General features: G+C 46.7%; 1 protein-coding gene across 1 annotated transcript in view; it reads right to left on the bottom strand.

The window, feature by feature from the left end:
- Nucleotides 1-14,782: 14,782 nt before the first annotated feature.
- PPP1R13L (protein phosphatase 1 regulatory subunit 13 like) overlaps nucleotides 14,783-18,667 on the bottom strand; it is a 13,201-nt gene continuing 9,316 nt past the window's right edge. Inside the window, exons 9-13 of the mRNA XM_042781245.1 lie at nucleotides 18,392-18,574; nucleotides 18,167-18,300; nucleotides 17,888-18,054; nucleotides 16,068-16,267; nucleotides 14,783-14,821 (exon numbers count right to left, since the gene is read on the bottom strand). Of these exons, the coding sequence (XP_042637179.1) occupies nucleotides 14,783-14,821; nucleotides 16,068-16,267; nucleotides 17,888-18,054; nucleotides 18,167-18,300; nucleotides 18,392-18,574 (723 nt within the window). The remainder of the gene's footprint in view (nucleotides 14,822-16,067; nucleotides 16,268-17,887; nucleotides 18,055-18,166; nucleotides 18,301-18,391; nucleotides 18,575-18,667) is intronic.

The following is an 18,667-nucleotide window of genomic DNA, read 5'->3' as shown; positions in this document are numbered from 1 at the left end:
TAATAGAAAGACAGTTTGGTAACTAAACTAGGGATAGGGATCAAGTTGTCAGCAGCGCTGTGCTTCCTCTGCAGGATCGAGGACAGAACGTGCTTTTTACCTCTTCTATCTTTTGTTGACATTCCTTGTGGCAACATTACTACAATCTCTGCCTGCGTGGTCACAGTGCCTTCTCCTCTTCTGTCTGTAGTTAAATCTCCTTCTGCCGCCCTCTTAGCAGGATTCGTGATAACATTTAGGGCCCACGCACATCATCCAGGATAATCTTCCCATCCCCTAAATCCTTAACTCTGAATCCACAAAGGCCCTTTTTCCAAATAAGGGGACATTCACAGATTCCAGGGGTTAGGACCTGGACGCATTTTTCTTTTCTCTCTCTATGTTGTTGTTGTTGTTCTTATGTGCCGTCGAGTCGGACCCAACTCATAGCGACCCCTCCTTGGGTTTCTGAGGCAGTATCACTATGGAAGTAGATTGCCCAACCTTCCTTCTGAGGAGTGGCTGGTGGGTTTGAACTGCCAGCCTCCTGGTTAGCAGTCAAGTGCCTGAGGTACTATGCTACCAGAGCTCCTTCTCTCTATATATAAATATTTAATTTTCATTGTGATTTGGGTGAAAGTTTACAGAGCAAATTCATTGTCCATACAGCTGTTCATACACATTTTGCTTCATGACATTGACTGCAATTCCCTACAGTGTAACAGCTCTCTTCCCACTTCCTCCCTGTGGTTACCTCTTCCCTGTGTCCTTCCCTCCTGAGCTGTCTCCCTGTGCAAACACTGCCCTTCTGTTCTCCCATGATTGATCCCTCCAAGGAGTGTATCTGCATGATGTAAATTTCACCTTCTACGGCTGTCTGTTGTTTGGCTGGAAGCCACCAGAGTGAGGTCAGCTCCAGTCCTGAAGGGTAACTAGAGGCCTTAGTCTCAGGGGTCTCACCAGGCTCTATGTCTGGTCTTTTTGTATGTGTGTGTGTGTGTGTGTGTGTGTGTGTGTGTGGTTTTGAGTTTTGTTCCACATTGTTCTCCCACTCTATCCAGGATCTCCTGCACTGATCCCTCTCCAAGTAGTTGACAGTGGTAGCCAGGCACCATCTAATTCTAGTCTCATGGTCTTATAGGCTGAGGATCACATGGTCTACTAGTCCCTTGGATTAACTGTTTCCATGTGTCATTCTTTGCTTTGGATGAGGAGAGACCCATCGTTCCCTTGAGATGGCCTCTTGCAAGCTTTTAAGACCCCTGTTGGTAGTCACCAAAGTAGGATGTAGAACAATGTTTTTGTGTAGTATGTCATGCCAATTGAGCTTGATGTCCCCTCCAACCATGGTCCCGAGCCTGCAGAGGACCTGGATAATTTGGGGGCCGTTCTTCAGCCTGCCATGGGCGTGAATGGAAGGAGGCAGGGATCATTAGGCACCGTGACTGACCGTAGACTACTTGTCTCAGTTTCCTGGTGCTGCTGTAACACAAATACCAGAAGGGGGTGACTTTAAAGAACAGACATTTATTTTCTCACAGTTCTGGGAGCTAAAAGTCCAAATCAGGATCTCAGTTATGTGGATTCCTTCCAATGCATGGCTGGGAATTCCTTAGTATGCTATTCTTTCTACAACTCAGAAGTGATTAGGTTCAGGACCCAGCCTGCACTGGTATAATCCTAACTGACTGATTGTGTTATATCAGATTGCACCTTGGAAGGTGATTACATTACATCAGATTAGATTACATCCGCAGGTATGTTGTTCCTGTTGCTGTTAGGTGCTGCCCATCAGCTCTGATTCATAGTGACCCCACGGATAACAGAAGGAAACATTGCCCAGGCTGGTGCCATCCTGTGGAGAGCCCTAAGTCTTAAAGGACTGATGGGACATGGTGAGTGACTAATTGAGCAACGGCTCCCAGAAATAGGTTGATACTTTTAAGTGTCCCCATAAGGACTGATGGGCCCTAAGTCTTGTGGGTTGATGCTCTTAAGTGTCCCTGAAGGTTAAGCCCTGCTCTTAGAACACCATCAGCCATTTTCTCCCTTGTGTTGTTCAGAGAAACAGCAGGTGCAAAAGAGGCATAACCTTTGATTGAACCCAGAATATGCGGAAGCCAATCTAAACTAGTTGCTAGGGAACATAGGTTTCTAGGGGATATAGAAGAATGAGTATACAATTTAAGAGGTTATGGTGACCTGAGTTGTGGTGACTTGAATTATAGGAACAGGAATGTTAGTTTAAATTTTAATATGCCAATTGTGTATGCATGTACTTTTCCCAATATTGATTAACTTGTGATTAATTGTATGACATATGAATTGTGCACTTTTCCCATGTTAAACTTGTATATAAGTTTGAGAATGATCATAATAAAATTGGCACTGCTTTGCAATGGCTCTGAGTGTCCCTCCCGTTCCCATCCTTTAACTTTTCTCTTATTTTTAACTCATTCTCTTACCCCCTGTTCTAGAATTGTCGCGCTGGCCGCGACACCATCCTCACAAAAATAGGTGTGTTTGGGCACATTGTTGCTGCCACCAAGTCAATCTGTCTTGTTGAGGGTCTTCTTCCTTCTAGCAGACTCCTTACTTTACCAAGCATGATGTTTTTCTCTTGGAATTGGTCACTCCTGATAGCATGTCCAGGAACTCTCGTGGTGTAGTGGTTAAAGCATTTGGCTGCTAACCAAGAGGTCGATGGTTCAAACCCACCAGCTGCTCTGTGGAAGAAAGATGAGGCAGTCTGCTTCCAGAAAGATTCGGAAACCCAATGGGGTTGCTATGACCAGCATTGATTTGATGGCAGTGAGTTTGGATAACATATCCAAAGTAACCAAGACAAAGTCTCACCATCCTTGCTTTTAAGAAGCATTCAGGCTATACCTGCTCCAAGACAGATTTGTTCATTCTTCTGGCAGTCCATGATATATCTAATATTCTCCACCAACATAATAATTCAAATGCATCAATTGTCAGTCTTTTCCACTATCCAGCTTTTGTGTGCATGAGGCGATTGCCATGGCTTGGGTGAGGCTCATCTTAGTCTTCAAAGTGACATGTTTGCTTTTTAATACTTTGAAGTCTTTTGTAGCAGATTCGCCCAGTGCAATATATCACGTGATTTCTTGACTGCTGCTTCCATGGGCGTTGATTGTGGATCCAAGCAAAATGAAATCCTTGACCATTTCAATCTTTTCTCTGTTTATCATGAGGTTGCTTATTGGCCCAGTTGTGAGGATTTTTATTTTCTTTACATTGAGGTGCAACCCATAGGAGGTAGTGTTCCAACACATTTTAGGGGGACACAATTCAATTCATAACATTACTTTATGCCTTTGCAGTGTCTGTTCCCTCTGCCTGGAAGGCTGGTCCCCAGATATCTGCATGGGTCTCTCCCCACCTCCTTCTTCGAAGGTCCTCTCCTTAGGGAGACCCTCCCTGCTCGTGTCAGAAAATATAATAATAATAACGACAAATTACCAATCCAGAAAACCTCTCCACAAAGGTGGAAAAGAAAGAAAAGTTTATCATTAAACAAACATCAAACCATAATGTGATATATCACAGGCAATCCGCTGAAGAGATTGCAGGGACAGAAAGAAATCGAACCCGTTACGTAGCCAAGTAAGGTCCCTCGGTGCCGCAAACAATTTGGTCCTGACTGCTAACCTAAAGGTTGGAGATTGGAACCCACGCAGCAGAACCTTGGAAGAAGGGCCTTGCAATCTGCTTCTCTAAAGATTAGGAGCTCTGGTGGCATAGTGCCTAAGGCATTTGACTGCTAACCAGGAGGCTGGTGGTTCAAACCCACCAGCCACTCCTTGGAAGGAAAGTTTGGCAATCTACTTCCATAGTGATACTGCCTCGGAAACCCAAGGAGGGGTGGCTCTGAGTCAAGTCAAGTCAATGGCAGTGAGTTTGATTTGGGCTTTGCTTCCAGTGGGTGTGGTTTGGGCTTTGCTCCCACAGACTGACAGCCTTGGAGACCCTGTGGTGCAGTTCCACTCTGTCCTCTAGGGGCACTGTGGGTCAGAATCCCCTCCAGGCACTGGGTTTGGTTTGGGCTTTGCTTCTGTGAAGATAGGAGCTCTGGTGGCCGTAGTGCCTAAGGCATTTGACCGCTAACCAGGAGGCTGGTGGTTCAAACCCACCGGCAGCCACTCCTCGGAAAGAAGGTTGGGCAATCGGATCTGACTCGATGGCAGTGAGTCTGTAAAGATTACAGCCAAGGAGAAGCCTATGGATCAGCTCTACTCCACTGACACATGGGGTCACCATGAGTCAGGTCCTAGTTATCAAATGAAAGGACTTGACAACCCCATTTGTCACACGTTGTCCTAAATCCACCAGATCATTGGGGGTGCCACTCGTGTCTGTTAATTGACTTTATCCTCATACCTTTATGACAGGAGGTAGTTGTGCTGCTTGCAGCGGGTTGAAATTAAGTTCTCATCCACCCACAGAAACTAAGAAATCGTCCCTACTGACTCCATGTTGAGGAGATGGCTCCCAGAAAACAATCCTGGGCTGTAAAACTGGCAAGACGCTTAGACAGAATTCACAAGGACAAGAATTCTAAAGGAAACGCTCTTAGAAAAAGGGAAAGGAAATTTGCCATCAGGACTTCTTTTGTTGTTGTTGCTTTCCGATTTGTATTTACTCTTAAAACCCTCCATTAGGCTGCTAATCAAAAGGTCTGCAGTTTGAATCCACCAGACGCTCTGCTGGAGAAAGATGAGGCAGTTTGCTTCGGTAAAGATTTACAACCTTGGAAACCTCATGGGGGCATTTCCACTTTGTCCTCTAGGGGCGCTGTGAGCCGGGATCAACTCCACGGCAGTGAATCTGGTTTGGGCTTTGCTTCTGTAATGATTGACAGCCTTGAAACCCTGTGGGGCAGTTCCACTCTGTCCTCTAGGGGCGCTGTGAGTCAGAATTGACTCCAGGGCAGTGGGTGTGGTTTGGGCTTTGCTTCTGTGAAGATTGACAGCCTTGGAAACCCTGTGGTGCAGTTCCACTCTGTCCTCTAGGGGCGCTGTGGGTCAGAATCGGCTCCAGGGCAGTGGGTTTGGTTTGGGCTTTGCTTTGACAGCCTTGGAAACCCCATGAGACAATTCTACTTTGTCCTACAGAGTCACTAGGGTTGAAATGACTGGAGAGCAACAGGTTATGAATTACCTGGGGACCTTCTTAAAATACAGATTTCTGTGTAGGTAGGGAAAACGGATGAAATTCTGCACTTCGTGTGTACTCCTAGGGCGCGTCAGTGATCTGGTTTCAGACTACACTTTGAGTCGTACAGGTCTACACTTCCTCCCAGCATTCCCCAGTGGCATTGAGCCCCAGCTATCTAAAACACCTTTTCTTTAGCTCCCATTCCTTGTAAGAGCAGTCCCCTTGTAATAAACTATTGTTTGCTGCTGATGAAACGTATCCAGCACATCATGGCAATGTGCCAGCCTCGGCAGCCAGCAGCCAGCCTTCAATGCCGTGGCCACACAGGAGGTGTTGGCCGGGAATCTAACTCAAGGGCCTGCGTTTCCTGCAGGGCAAGTTGAGAATTCTTCCACTGAATTGCCAATGCTTGTCTTGATGAACTAATTGTTCTCAAAACAAACAAACAGGACTTTGCATCTATTTTAAGAATGTTGAGATAGTGACACAGTTCTTATCAGAGGAAGACTCCCCAGCAGGCCAGAGACAAAAAGCATTGTGGCTACTGCAGCAAGATGCTAACTGATGGCTTTGAAGATGGGAGAAGGCACCAGCAGCCAAGGAATGCAAAGAATTAAATTCCAGGTACCAGAAACAGCGGAGGAAACAGATTCCCGCCTAGAGCCTCCCTCCGGAAAGCATCACGGCTCTGCTGACCCCTTGATCTGGGCCCAATGAGAACTGGTTTTGTGCTTCTGGTTTCAAGAACCGTAACACAATGTGTATTGTTTGAAGCCACTGAGTTTGTGGGCACCTTGCCTGCTTTAGTGTCTTTCTGTCACAATGACCATCTGATAGAAAATATGTTTTGCTTTTTTTTTTTTTTTGTCTGTCTTATTCACTAGAATTTCAGCTCTACAGAAACAGGGAGGTTTTTTTTTTCCCCAAAAAAATTGTAAATATACATATTATACCATTGTAGGGACTGCAATCAATGTCACACATGTCACATAACAAAATGTGTATCAATTGTTGAATGGAAAACTATTTTCTCAGTAAACTTCTACCCAAATCTCAATAAAAAGTTTTTTTAAAAAACTCATAAAACACAGTACTCACCAATTCCCTGTTTTACACATGTACAATTTAGTAACATCAAAGACATTAATTATGCTGTGAAGCTATCACCAATATCCATTGTCAAATTTTCCATCACCATCAACCGAAACTCAGTGCTCCCTAAACAGTGACTCCCCCTCTCCGACTCTCTCCACCCCTGGTAACCACTAATCAGCTTTGGTCCCTATCCGTTTGCCCATTCTGGTTAGTTCATATAAGTGAGCTCATACAGTGTTGTCCTTGTGTGATTGATTAATTTCACTCAGCATAGTGTTTGCAGAACTCATCCATGTTGTGGCATGCGTCATGGCTTCCTTTCTCTGTATAGCTACTGTTGTTGTTAGGTGTTGTTGAGTTGGTTTCAACTCATAGTGACCCTACGCACAACAGCATGAAACACTGTCCAGTCCTGTGCTAGCCTCACAACCCTTGCTATCCTTAAGCCCATTGTCGCAGCCACTGTGCCAATGAATCTCATTAAAGGTCTTCCCCTTTCTCACTGACACTCCATGTTGTCACGCATGATATCCTTCTCCAGTGAACGGTCCCTGCTGATAACATAACCAAAATATGAGAGATGAAGTCTGACCATTCAAAGGAGCATTCCAGCTGTATTTCCTCCAAGACAAATGTATTCATTCTTCTGGCAGTCTGCGGTATAGTCAACATTCTTTGCCAACACCACAATTCAAATGCATCAATTCTTCTGAGGTCTTCCTTATCCATTGCCCAGCTCTCACGTGCATATGGTGTGATTGAAAATACCATGGTTTGGGTCAGGTGCACCTTAGTCTCCAAAGTGACAACACAGGTATATTAGTTTATTATAATCGTCATCACAAATTACCACAAACTTGACAGCTTAAACTATATAAATTTATCACCTCACAGCTCTGAAGGTCAGAAGTCTGGAGTCTCACTTTCTGGCCGAGTCGTATAATATTCATGTGTGTATGGACCACACCGTGTTGATCCATTCACTGTGGACAGACATCTGTTGCCAGACCCTGGTATACAGATTTCTGTTTGCACGCCTGCCTTATCTTCTTCTGGGTATATGCCTGGGATCAGGATTGCTGGGCCATTGCTGGGCCATATATAGTAGCTCTATGTTCAACTTTTTGAGCAGCTGCCCAACTGTTCTCCACAGCAGCTGTGCCCTTTTGCATTCTCACCAGCCCTGGAGCTAAGGATCATGGGTAGGGAGATCATTCTAGATTATCTGGATGAGTCCAATGGAAACACAAGGGTCTTTATTCATAAGGAAAAGAGGGAAGTAGGTGGCTCGGAGGAGATGGGATGTTGGAAACAGAGGCTGGAGTGATATAGTTACTGGCTTCGGAGATGGAAGGGAACTCCAGGCAGCTTCTAGAAGCTGGAAAAGGCTAAGGAAGGATTCCTATAGAAAGGAACACAGTCCTGCTCACACTCTGGTTTTAGCTCAGTGAGACTTATTTCAGTCTTCTGACTCCAGAACTAGGTATTGTTTAAACCACCAACTTTGTGCTAAATTGTTAAAATAGCTATTGGAAACTAATACACCTCCATTGTGTAAGAGATAGGTAAGACTAAAGTGAAGATACAGAATACAAGGAACTCAGAAGAAAGAGCTATAATACAGGAACCAGAAAACCACAGAACAAAAACATCCATGATTAAAACGTTTTTTGAAAGTGCTTTGCAATAACATACTACACAAAATGGTGTTCCACTGCCTACTTTGGTGAGTAGCGATTAGCGTCTTAAAAGCTTGCAAGGTGCCATCTAGATGCAACAATGGTCTCTCCTCGTCCAGAGCAAAGAAGAATGAAGAAAACCAAAAATTCATGAAAACAATTAATCCTAGTGACTGGTACACCATCCGATCTGCAGCCTATATGACTATGAGACCAGAAGAATTAGATGGTGCCCGGCTACCACTGACAACCATTTGGAAGGGGATCTATGTAGGAGATCCTGGATAGAGAGGGAGAACAATGTGGAACAAAACTCAAAATCATTTGGAGGAAAAAAAAAAGGAGGGGGAGACCAGGTTTGCTGGTTTGATAGAGCTGGTTGGAACCACTGAGACTATGGCCCCTAGCTGCCCTTCAGGTCTGGAATTGAACCCACACCTGTGGCTTCCAGCCAAACAAAAGACAGGCATATGAGTTGGAAATTTATCTGAGGTAGATACACTCCTTGGAGAGAACAATCATGGGAGAAAGAAGGGCTGCTTATGCACAGGGAGACAGCTCAGGGGGAAGGAGGGCATGGAGGGATGGACACAGGGAAGAGGTAACTATCGGGAGGAAGTGGGAGGGGAGCTGTTGCCTTGTGGTGAATTGTGGTCAATGTCATGAGACAAAGTGTATGTGAACGGCTGTATGGAAAGTGGATTTTCTCTGTAAATTTTCACCCAAATCACAATTAAAAAAAAAAAAAAGTGCTTTGCAAGGCCAGAGAAGATACTGCATCAGTAAAAAGAACTGGAAGTTATGAAAAGTGAATAACAAAAGAGCAAGAAAAGTTGTTGGGAATTAAAAATAATAGCTGAAATGCAAATTTCAGTAGCAGGTTTGGAAGATGAAATTGGATAAATTTCCTAGATAATAGGGAGCAATGGACAAAGGCATGGAAAATAGTAGTGAAAAGATAAGAAAATTGGAAGAGCAAATCAGGAGGTCTTACATTTGAATAATAGGAGTTCTCGTAAAAAAAGAGCAAGAAGTCTAGACATTTTGGAGCCATGGGGGCTGCATTAACTTGTAAAACTATTGCCCTGGGATAATCTTTAAACTTGAAAACAAAAATATCCCCTGAAGTCTACTTAAAACCAAACAATAATTTAGTTTAACTAGTAAAGAATGTCTTCCTTGGGTATTGTGCTCTTGTAAGCTCTGCGTGGCATCAAATTGACAACAGCAACTTGAAAGATTAGATAGGAAACTTAAGGGGCAGTGAGATTATGATGATGGGGTCAGGACAACTCAGAAATGGAAGGTGAGGATGATGCTTGCACAACTCGAAAAATGTTATCAGTGTCACTGAATTGTACATGGAGAAATGGTTGAATTTCTGTACGTTCTGCTGTGTATATCCTCAGCAACAACCAAAAAGCTGAAAGAGCTGAGGAAAAAAATTAAGCCTCGAGTTGCGATATGGAAAGATTCTATGGGCAAAATATTGAATGATGCAGGAAGCTTCAAAAGAAGATGGCAGGAATACACAGAGTCACTGTACCAAAAAGAACTGGTCGATCTTCATCCATTTCAGGAGGTGGCATATGATCAAGAACCAATGGTATTAAAGGAAGAAGTAGAAGCTTCACTGAAGGAATTGGCGAAGAACAAGGCTCTGGGAATTGACGGAATACCCACTGAGATGTTTCAACAAATGGATGCCCTGCTGGAGGCACTCACTAGGTTGTGCCAAGAGATTTGGAAGACAGCTACCTGGACAACTGACTGGAAGAGATCCATATTTGTACCCATTCCAAAGAAAGGTGATCCCACAGAATGTGGAAATTATTGAACAATATAATTAATATCCCATGCAAGTAAAATCTTACTAAAGATAATTTTAAAAAGGTTGCAGCAGTGTATTGACAGAGAACTCCCAGAACTGCAAGCTGGATTCAGAAGAGGACGTGGAACGAGGGATCTCAATGCTGATGTCAGACGGGTCTTGGCTCAAAGCACAGAATACCAGAAAGATGATGACTTGTGTTTTGTTGACTATGCAAAACCATTTGATTATGTGGATCATAACAAATTGTGGATAACATTGAGAAGAATGGGAATTCCCGAGCACTTGATTATACTCATGAGGAACCTGTACATAGACCTGGAGGCTGTAGTTCAAACAGAACAAGGAGACACTGTATGGTTTAAAATCAAGAAGGGAGTGTGTCAGGGTTGTGTTCTTTCACCATACTTATCCTATCTCTATGCTGAGCAGATAATCCGAGAAGCTGGACTACATGAAGAGGAACGTGGCATCAGTATTGGAGGAAGGATCATTAACAACCTGTGATACACAGACGACACAACTTTGCTTGCTGAAAGTGAGGATGACTTGAAGCACTTACTGATGAAGATTGAAGACTACAGTGTGCAGTATGGATTACAACTCAATATAAAGAAGACAAAAATCCTCACAACTGGACCTATAGGCAGCATCATGATAAATGGAGAAAAGATTGAAGTTGTCAAAGAATTGACATTGCTTGGTTCTACAATTGACGCCCCTGGAAGCAGCAGTCAGTACATCAGGCGATGTACAGCATTGGGCAAATCTGTTGCAAAAGACCTCTTTCAAGTGCTGAAGAGCAAAGATGTCTCCTTGAGGACTAAGGTGCACGTGACCCAAGCCATGGTATTTTCAATCGCCTTGTATGCATGTGAGAGCTGGACAATGAATAAGGAAGACCGAAGAAGAGTTGTGGTGCTGGCGAAGAATGCTGAAAGTACCGTGGACTGCTAAAAGATCTAACAAATCTGTCCTGGAGGAAGTGCAGCTGGAATGCTCCTTGGAAGCGAGAACGGCCAGACTTCGTCTCACCTACTTTGGTCATGTTGTCAGAAGGGACCATTCCCTGGAGAAGGATATCATGCTTGGTAAAGTGGAGGGTCGACGAAAGAGGGCAAGGTCCTCAATGAGATGGATTGACACAGTGGCTGCGGTGACAGGCTCGAGTATAGCAGGGATTGAGGAGCTAGTGCGGGATTGGGCAGTGTTTCGTTCTGCTGTGCATGGGTTCGCTATGAGTCGGAAATGACTCAACAGCACCTAACAAGAACAACAACAAACTATAATAAAGTGTGTGGGTAGAAGGAAGGCATATTTAGTTGTCCAAAAACTCAAAAATATTTGCTTTCCCTTTTCAAAGAAGCTAATGGAGAAGTCAACCAAGAAAATCAAAGAAATAGGGTCCAGGAAACAGGATCCAGCTTTGGGATGTCCTAGTATGGATTAGAATAAGCCAAGACAGCAGCTAATTCAGATTCAAGAGACCTTCAGGAGGGAGACAAGAAGAGAAAAGAACAAAACTTGATGTATTGTTAAGGGTATGACAAATCCAATAGAGTATTTGAAAAATATTAACAATTTTATTGTTAGGTGCCATTGAGTCAGCTCAGACACATAGTGACCCCGTGCACAACAGAACAAAACACTGCCTGGTCCTGTGCCAGCCTCACGATCCTTGCTATACCCGAGCCCATCGTTGCAGCCACCGTGTCAACCCATCTCGTTGAGGGTCTTCCCCTTCTTCTTTGACCCTCCACTCTACCAAGCATGACATCCTTCTCCAAGGAATGGTGCCTTCTGACAACATGACCAAAGTAGGTGAGACGAAGTCTGGCCACTCTCACTTCTAAAGAGCATTCTGGCTGCACTTTTTCCAGGACAGATTTGTTCATTCTCTTGGCAGTCCACAGTACCTTCCGTATTCTTCACCAATGCCACCACTCAAAAGCATCAACTCTTCTTTGGTCTTCCTTGCTCATTGTCCAGCTCTCACATGCATTATAAATAAAATAAAATAAAATATAACATAAAACCCAAACCTACTGCCTTCGAGTCAATTCTGACTCATAGTGACCCCCACTGGGCTTCTGAGGTGGTAAATCTTTACAGAAGTAGATTGCCCAGTCTTCCTTCTGCAGAGTGGCTAGTGGGTTTGAACCACCAACCTTCTGATTAGTAGTCAAATGTCTTAGGCACTACACCACCAGAACTCCTTGTATTAACAATAGCTGCACATAAAATTGTTGTTGTTGTTATGTGCCGTCGAGTCGGACCCGACTCATAGCGACCCCTCCTTGGGTTTCCAAGGCAATATCACTACGGAAGTAGATTGCCCCATCTTCCTTCCGGGGAGTGGCTGGCTGGTGGGTTTGAACTGCCAGCCTTCTGGTTAGCAGTAAAGTGCCTTAGGCACTAGCCTACCAGAGCAATTAAGAAGCAACAAATGTGATAATTAATTCCAGAAAGCAGAAAAATTTGTTTAAGAGAATATTCTATTATACTACTTGACTCTGTGGATATTTGTATTTTTATAACTTTTAACTTTATTGATTGAAATAAAAATGTAATAGAGCTAACATATCATCTACAGGACTAGGAAGTCAGTAAATAATGTTTAAAATTGATAAATCAAGAAATAGCAATGTCATCAGATTATTTAGAAACAAAGAATAAACTACCAGAAGAAACAGCTTAAACAGTTGAAAGAGATGGCCTCTGAGAAGCAGGCTGGGGAGTAGGGAGGGGTGGCACTAGACACTGTTCTTTTGGGGGTATTTTCCCATTTTCCATTTTTTTAAAAGTACATTTTAATTTTTATAGTCATGAAAAACAATTGATCACTATGGAAGTTAGAATCCTTACGTGGTGGTGGTGGTGGGGTGTATTGACAGAGAAGGTATACAATGGAGTTTTTTTTTTTTTTGAGCTTATAAAAATACTCATTCTTTATTATCTCCTAAGAGAAATGGCATTTCTTAGGTAAACGCAAACTACAGATCCCAGGCAGCCTACAATGGAGTTTTGGGATTCTGCAAATGTTCCAATTCAGTACTATACAATAGAACATTCTAGAAGGATAGAAACATTCTCTATCTGCGCCATTTAACCACAGTATCCATATGTGGTTACTGAGCATTTGAAACGTGACTGAGGAACTGATTTGTAAAAATTTTAATTTACTAAACGTAAATAGCTACAGAAGACTGGTATCTGTTGGGCATCTCAAGTCTAGGCAATGACAACGCTGCTTTATGATTTGCAGAAAAAATACACAAGAGATGCATGCTTGTGATTTGTCAAAAATATTCAAAGAAAGGTTTGTGAAGTAGAAGATGAAACTGGGGAAGAAGAAACAAAGGAATAATCACTGTAGGGCCCCGTCCTCAACAAGTTCCCATGGATTTCCTGTAGGTAAGGCCCAGCTGAAGATGAGCTCATGATGCATCATTTCCAAACACTTAAGGAAGTAATCCACCATGAGTGAGAACCAGAAGACACTTCAAGCCACAGGATTAGATACTCCTACGCGTCAGATCCACACTCATCTGTCAGTTTATCGCACTTTGATGGCTTGCGCGTTGCTGTGAGGCTGGAGGCTATACCACTGGTATTTCAAATACCAGCAGGGTTGCCCACGGTGGACAGGTTTCAGCGGAGCTTCCAGACTACGGCTCGGAAGAAGGAAGAGACCATCTACTTCTCAAAGAATTGGACAGCGAAAACTTTATGAATAGCAGTGAAAAATACTGATATTTTACTGGTGTAAGACTGGGCAGTGTTTCATTCTGTTGGACATAGGGTTGCTGTGAGTGGGAGCCAACTCCATGTCACTTAACACCACTACCACCACTTCAGATAGAATTACCAGAGATAGACTATAACCAAACTATGCTTCCAAACAGCCTTCCAAACCCACTGCCATGAAGTCTATTCTAATTCATAGGCCTCTATAGGACAGAGTGGAACTGCCCCGCAGGGTCTCCAAGGCTGTCAATCTTTACAGAAGCAAAGCCCAAACCAAACACACTGCCCTGGAGTCAATTCTGACTCACAGCGCCCCTAGAGGACAGAGTGGAACTGCCCCAAAAGGGTTTCCAAGGCTGTCAATCTTTATACAAGGGATTGCCTCATTTTTCTCCTTTGGAGCGGCTGGTGGGTTTGAACCTTTTGGTTAGCAGCAGAATGCTTTAACCACTGTGCTACCAGTGCTCCTAGAAAAAAAATGCTTTGAGACATTAAAAAAAAAAGAAAAGAATCCAAAGCATGCAAAAAGATCAAGACCCTGTGTGTGTGTGTATGTGTGTGGCGGTGGAGTGTTGGAGGAAGAACAGTCATATGTGAGAGTAAGGATTGGATTAATGTGAGGGAATTGCCTTAGAAAAGGGTGTTTCAGACTGATTTGCAAAAAAAAAGGAACAATGAGCATTTATGGACTTAGAACAAAGTCAAAAGACAAGGAAGCCAATTTCTGTGTAAACTACCTTTATTTATAAAGAAAGAAATCTCCCCATATTGTTAAAAACATAAAACCAGAGCTGTGTGAAGGCACTTAACTAGGGGGAGGTGAGGCAGGGACCCTAGGGGAAGCCAGTGGGCCCTACCCAGTCCCCAAGGCTGCTGGGGGAGATGGGGTCTGAGATGACTGCCAGGGAAATGGAGTGGTAACGGGCCATCCCAGGCTCAGCTGGGATTGTGGGGTGGCTTGCTTTGAGGAGAAGTGGCGGGAGTGGGCGGCACTTTGGATGGGACCTGATTTGGCAAACGGGGGGGGTCTCCTCCCCCCCAACAATTCCCAGCCTAACCTCAGCCTCCCACAGCTAAGGCACGTTCCTAAACATAAGGCTGAGTTCTCCCAGTCTTCCCTGGGTTTCCAGTAGAGCAGAGAACTGGTGGGGACTGCGCCCCCTACTGGGCTGGAGGCACAGAGCTGTAGCAGTAAGAGAGGGGGCGCTCAGGTGCCAAGGCAGGGCTACTTCTTCCCGTGTCCTTTGGAAATACACGTCCTTCTCTCCTGCTAGACCTTACTCCTCTGGGGCTTTACTCTGGGAAAGAGCTGCGGAGACAGGAACTTCAGACAGACACCAGGAGCTCCCATGCCCCAACCCACCCCAAGTGTAACGGAATCCCCTACTTCCATCCCTATCCTCCCACCCTCAAACACGAGGACTGCCTCCATCCCCCCATCCCTTTCTAATGGACTCTCTCAGCATCTCCCAAATCATGCCCAATCCACCTCCAGGCACTAAGTGGAACCTTCCAATCAGGAGCCCCATTGATGAAATGGATTATACCAAGTTGTCCCCACAGCCATAAAGTCCATGTCCGCCTCTCCCTACCACTAGAGCTGTCTGTTTGGGTCCCTTTTCCACCTAGCCCCAAATTAAAAGAATCTTTCCTCTCAGGAATATAATGGGATCATCCTGGTCTCCTCTCCTCAACCCCAGGAGAATCTTCCTCATTGCTGCTATAATTTTATTAATGGATTATTTCATGCCCTGCCCCATGGCGTGTAACAAACGCTTCCTCACCACCATGCCTGTAATTCACAATTCTATCACTAAAACTCTAAAATCATTCTTTCACTACTTATTCGTAGTTCCTCATGATTAAAAAGCAGCTCTGGTAGCCTAGTGCCTAAGGCACCTGACTGCTAACCAGAAGGCTGGCAGTTCAAACCCACCAGCCACTCCTCGGAAGGAAGATGGGGCAATCTACTTCCGTAGAGATACCTCCTCGGACAACTTGAGGGCACATAACAACATGATTAAAATGGATTCTTCTTTAACTTCTCCATTCAGGAATTCTTGTGGCATAGTGCCTAAGGCACGTGACTGCTAACCAGAAGGTTGGCCGTTCAAACCCACCAGTCGCTGTGTAAAGGTTTATCGCCTCAGAAACCCAATGAGAGTCACTATGAGGTGGAATCTAGTAGATGTAAATGAGTTTTCTTTTTGTATTAATATGATCAGGATAATAATAAAAATATTTGATTGGGCACTGACCAATCAAATAACCAGTAAGCAGTACCAGTTATATACCCCACGAAATATACACCCCAACCCCCTAGTGCCAGTCTTGTAAGGGGCTCTTCCTCCCCTCCGCTCTAACTATAATGGACTCTCCCCTGACTCCCCCATAACTACAATGGACTGTTTCTCGTCTCCCCACGATTATTAATGGACTCTTCCACATCTCCCTATCACTCTACCCCCGCCATTTTTCCTGTGAGATGGTCTCCTTCCCCAAACGGCCTCCCATTCGTCCAGCAGGCGGCCCCCCTGTATCTCCGCGGGCCTCACCCCGAAGTAGTTCCGGGGCACGTAGCCTTCCTGGCCGTGCAGCGAGGCCCACCACCAGTCGGTCTCCTCCGGGCCGTCCCGCCGCAGCACCGTGACCGACTCGCCCTCGCGGAAGGACAGCTCGTCTCCAAACTCCGCGCTGTAGTCCCAGAGCGCGTACACCACTCCGTTGTGCATCGACCCCATGCTCTGCTCCACATCTGAAAGATGCTGGATCGTGAGAGCCACGAACCCCCGGGGGGACAAGGGACAAGCCCCAGGGCTCGGAGCTGGTCCGGGCCAGGGGCGGAAGCCCCTGAGAAGTTGTGTGCGCCAGTCTGGGGAGCCAGAGCTGGTGTCAGACGCCAGGACCGGAAGTCTCTAGCATGACAACCCTGGGATGCTACCCTTCAGGTAGGGTCAGTGGTCCCCATGCCCCTCTTGTACCTTAAATTCCCGTGTCACCCCCAGAGGTACTTTCTCTGCTCCCCGGAGGATTCAACCCCTTCTTCAAGTGGTACAGCCCACGCCCCCTTTCCTTCCTCTGTAGGGTCCTATCAGCCCCCATTCCAGGCGGTGCTACTTCCCAAGCACAAGTGAAACGTCTTCAAAGAGGAGACTTATCTCCGGCTGGTATGTCCCATCCTAACCTCCCCACTCAAGTGGTACAGTGTCTAACAACGATTTAGGGTCCATCATACCCCCTTTAAGTGGTTCAGTCCACTGTGTTGTGGTTTCCCCTGCTCTCTTCTAAGAAAACCAAAACCAAACTCAGGTGTGTCTTCTAATCACTACTTTCGCCTTATACAACCCTCCACGTCCAGGCTGGTAACACGTTGTCGTCATAGCGACCCTATGAGCCAAATCTCATAGGCTCCACCCACCTGGCAAAGGTGCCCAGCCCCTTCTCCAAGGGGCGCTCCACCTCCTGCAGGAGTGGCATGGTCCCTGTCTGCCCCTGCTCACCTGGTCGCCAGGAGTTCCAGCCCCAGGTCTCTCGCGCCCTTTCTGCCATAGATGGCAGAGTCAGCAGGCTGTTGTGTAGCGACTCCAGGCTGATCTCTCTCAAATATCTAACCCTGTGTTCCACCCGCAGGTCCTACAGCCCGACTTCCTCCAACTTTCTGTAAAGTCTCTTTGCTTCCCTAAATGGTTCAGGTGTGTAGTATGGACCCTCTGCACACCCCAGGTAGAGCCTACCTTGCCCTCCCATTAGGGAACCAGTTCCCATGGCCTCTACTTCCGTAGGTGACGTCATTTGCCCCTGGGGATAGGTCGTACACCCCCTGTCTTCCCTAAAAGTGGAAGAAACCCCATGCTCCCTCCACAAATGACATGACCTTCTCTCAGGTGGCCATTGCCTACTTACCTGCAAGCTGTGTGGCACTGCCTCTCCCACAGGTGAGAGAGCCCACCTGCCCAGCCCCATGTCAGGTAGATGAGAGTTGAAATGGCCAACTCCTTACTCCCAGAGGTGAGCGCACTGGTTGGGTTGCCCTTTGCCCGGGGGGACTGTTCCCCCAAAGGTGTACAGATCACGAGGCACAACCCCGTCCCCCTTCCTCACAAACAGTCCACTGCCCACCACCCCCACCCGGCTTGCACCTGCCAGGCAGGTAGGTAGCCTTCCTCTCTCCGACTATCTTGCCAAGTTGATGGCAAAACCCTGTCCTCCACCACTTACCGCATGGTTGGTTCTGACCACCACGTCCACCCTTCTCCTCCTTGTGGGTCCCAGGCTGCTGGCCCTCCCCAAGCCACGCACCTGCCAGGTGGGCGGTCCAGCCTCCACGCTCCCTTCCCTACTCCCAAGAAACGCGCCGGCTCTGCCTGCCTCGCACCTGCCAGATAGGTGGCGCAGTCTGCGTAGCCCTCGCGGTAGGGGTCGCACTTCTCGATAGCGGTGGCGCCATCACTGATCGTGGTGGCAAAGATGGCCGCGCCGTGCTGCACCAGCGCCGTGCAGATGGCCGTGTCGTTGCACGACGCCGCGCAGTGCAACGGTGTCCTGGGCGCGGGTAGCAGTTGTGAGCAGAGAGGCTGCGCCTGGCCGTGGGTGCCCCGCCCGCAGCGTGGGCCCCGCCCGCTCCGGTCCCCGCCCACCGCAGGTCCAAGCTCACCAGCCGTGGCTGTCGGGGGAGTTGACGTTGGCGCCCGCGGCGATGAGGAAGTCCACGATGGGGTAGTTGGCGCCGCAGATGGCGTTGTGCAGGGCGGTGATGCCCTCCTCGTTGGGTTGGCTCGGGTCGTTCATCTGCAAGGGACAGGCAGGGGGCGCTCAGTCTGCCGGCCGCCGCCGCCGCCGCGTTGGTCCCCGCAGGCCTAGCCCCTCAGGCCCCACTCACCTCCTTCACCGCCTGCTGCACCACGTCCAGCTCCCCGGTCAGCGCCGCGTCCAGCAGCAGCACCAGCGGGTTGAGGCGAGCGCGGCGGGCTTTGCGCGGGGAGCCCGCCTTCCGCAGCAGCGAGCGCATCTCCTGGGGACAGGGCGGGGGTTCAGCGACTGGTGTGGAAGGGTATTTCTTAATCTACCTATCACCTGGTACAGGAGCTCTGGTAGCTCTGGTAGCATAGTGGCTAAGACACTTGACTGCTAACCAGAAGGCTGGCCGTTCAAACCC

Source organism: Orycteropus afer, unplaced genomic scaffold (assembly GCF_000298275.1).
Source record: "Orycteropus afer afer isolate SDZICR_OR568_19922 unplaced genomic scaffold, OryAfe1.0 scaffold00099, whole genome shotgun sequence".
NCBI lineage: Eukaryota > Metazoa > Chordata > Mammalia > Tubulidentata > Orycteropodidae > Orycteropus > Orycteropus afer.
Note: the sequence above shows the minus strand (reverse complement) of the source record. Positions and strands in the feature narration are given on the sequence as shown.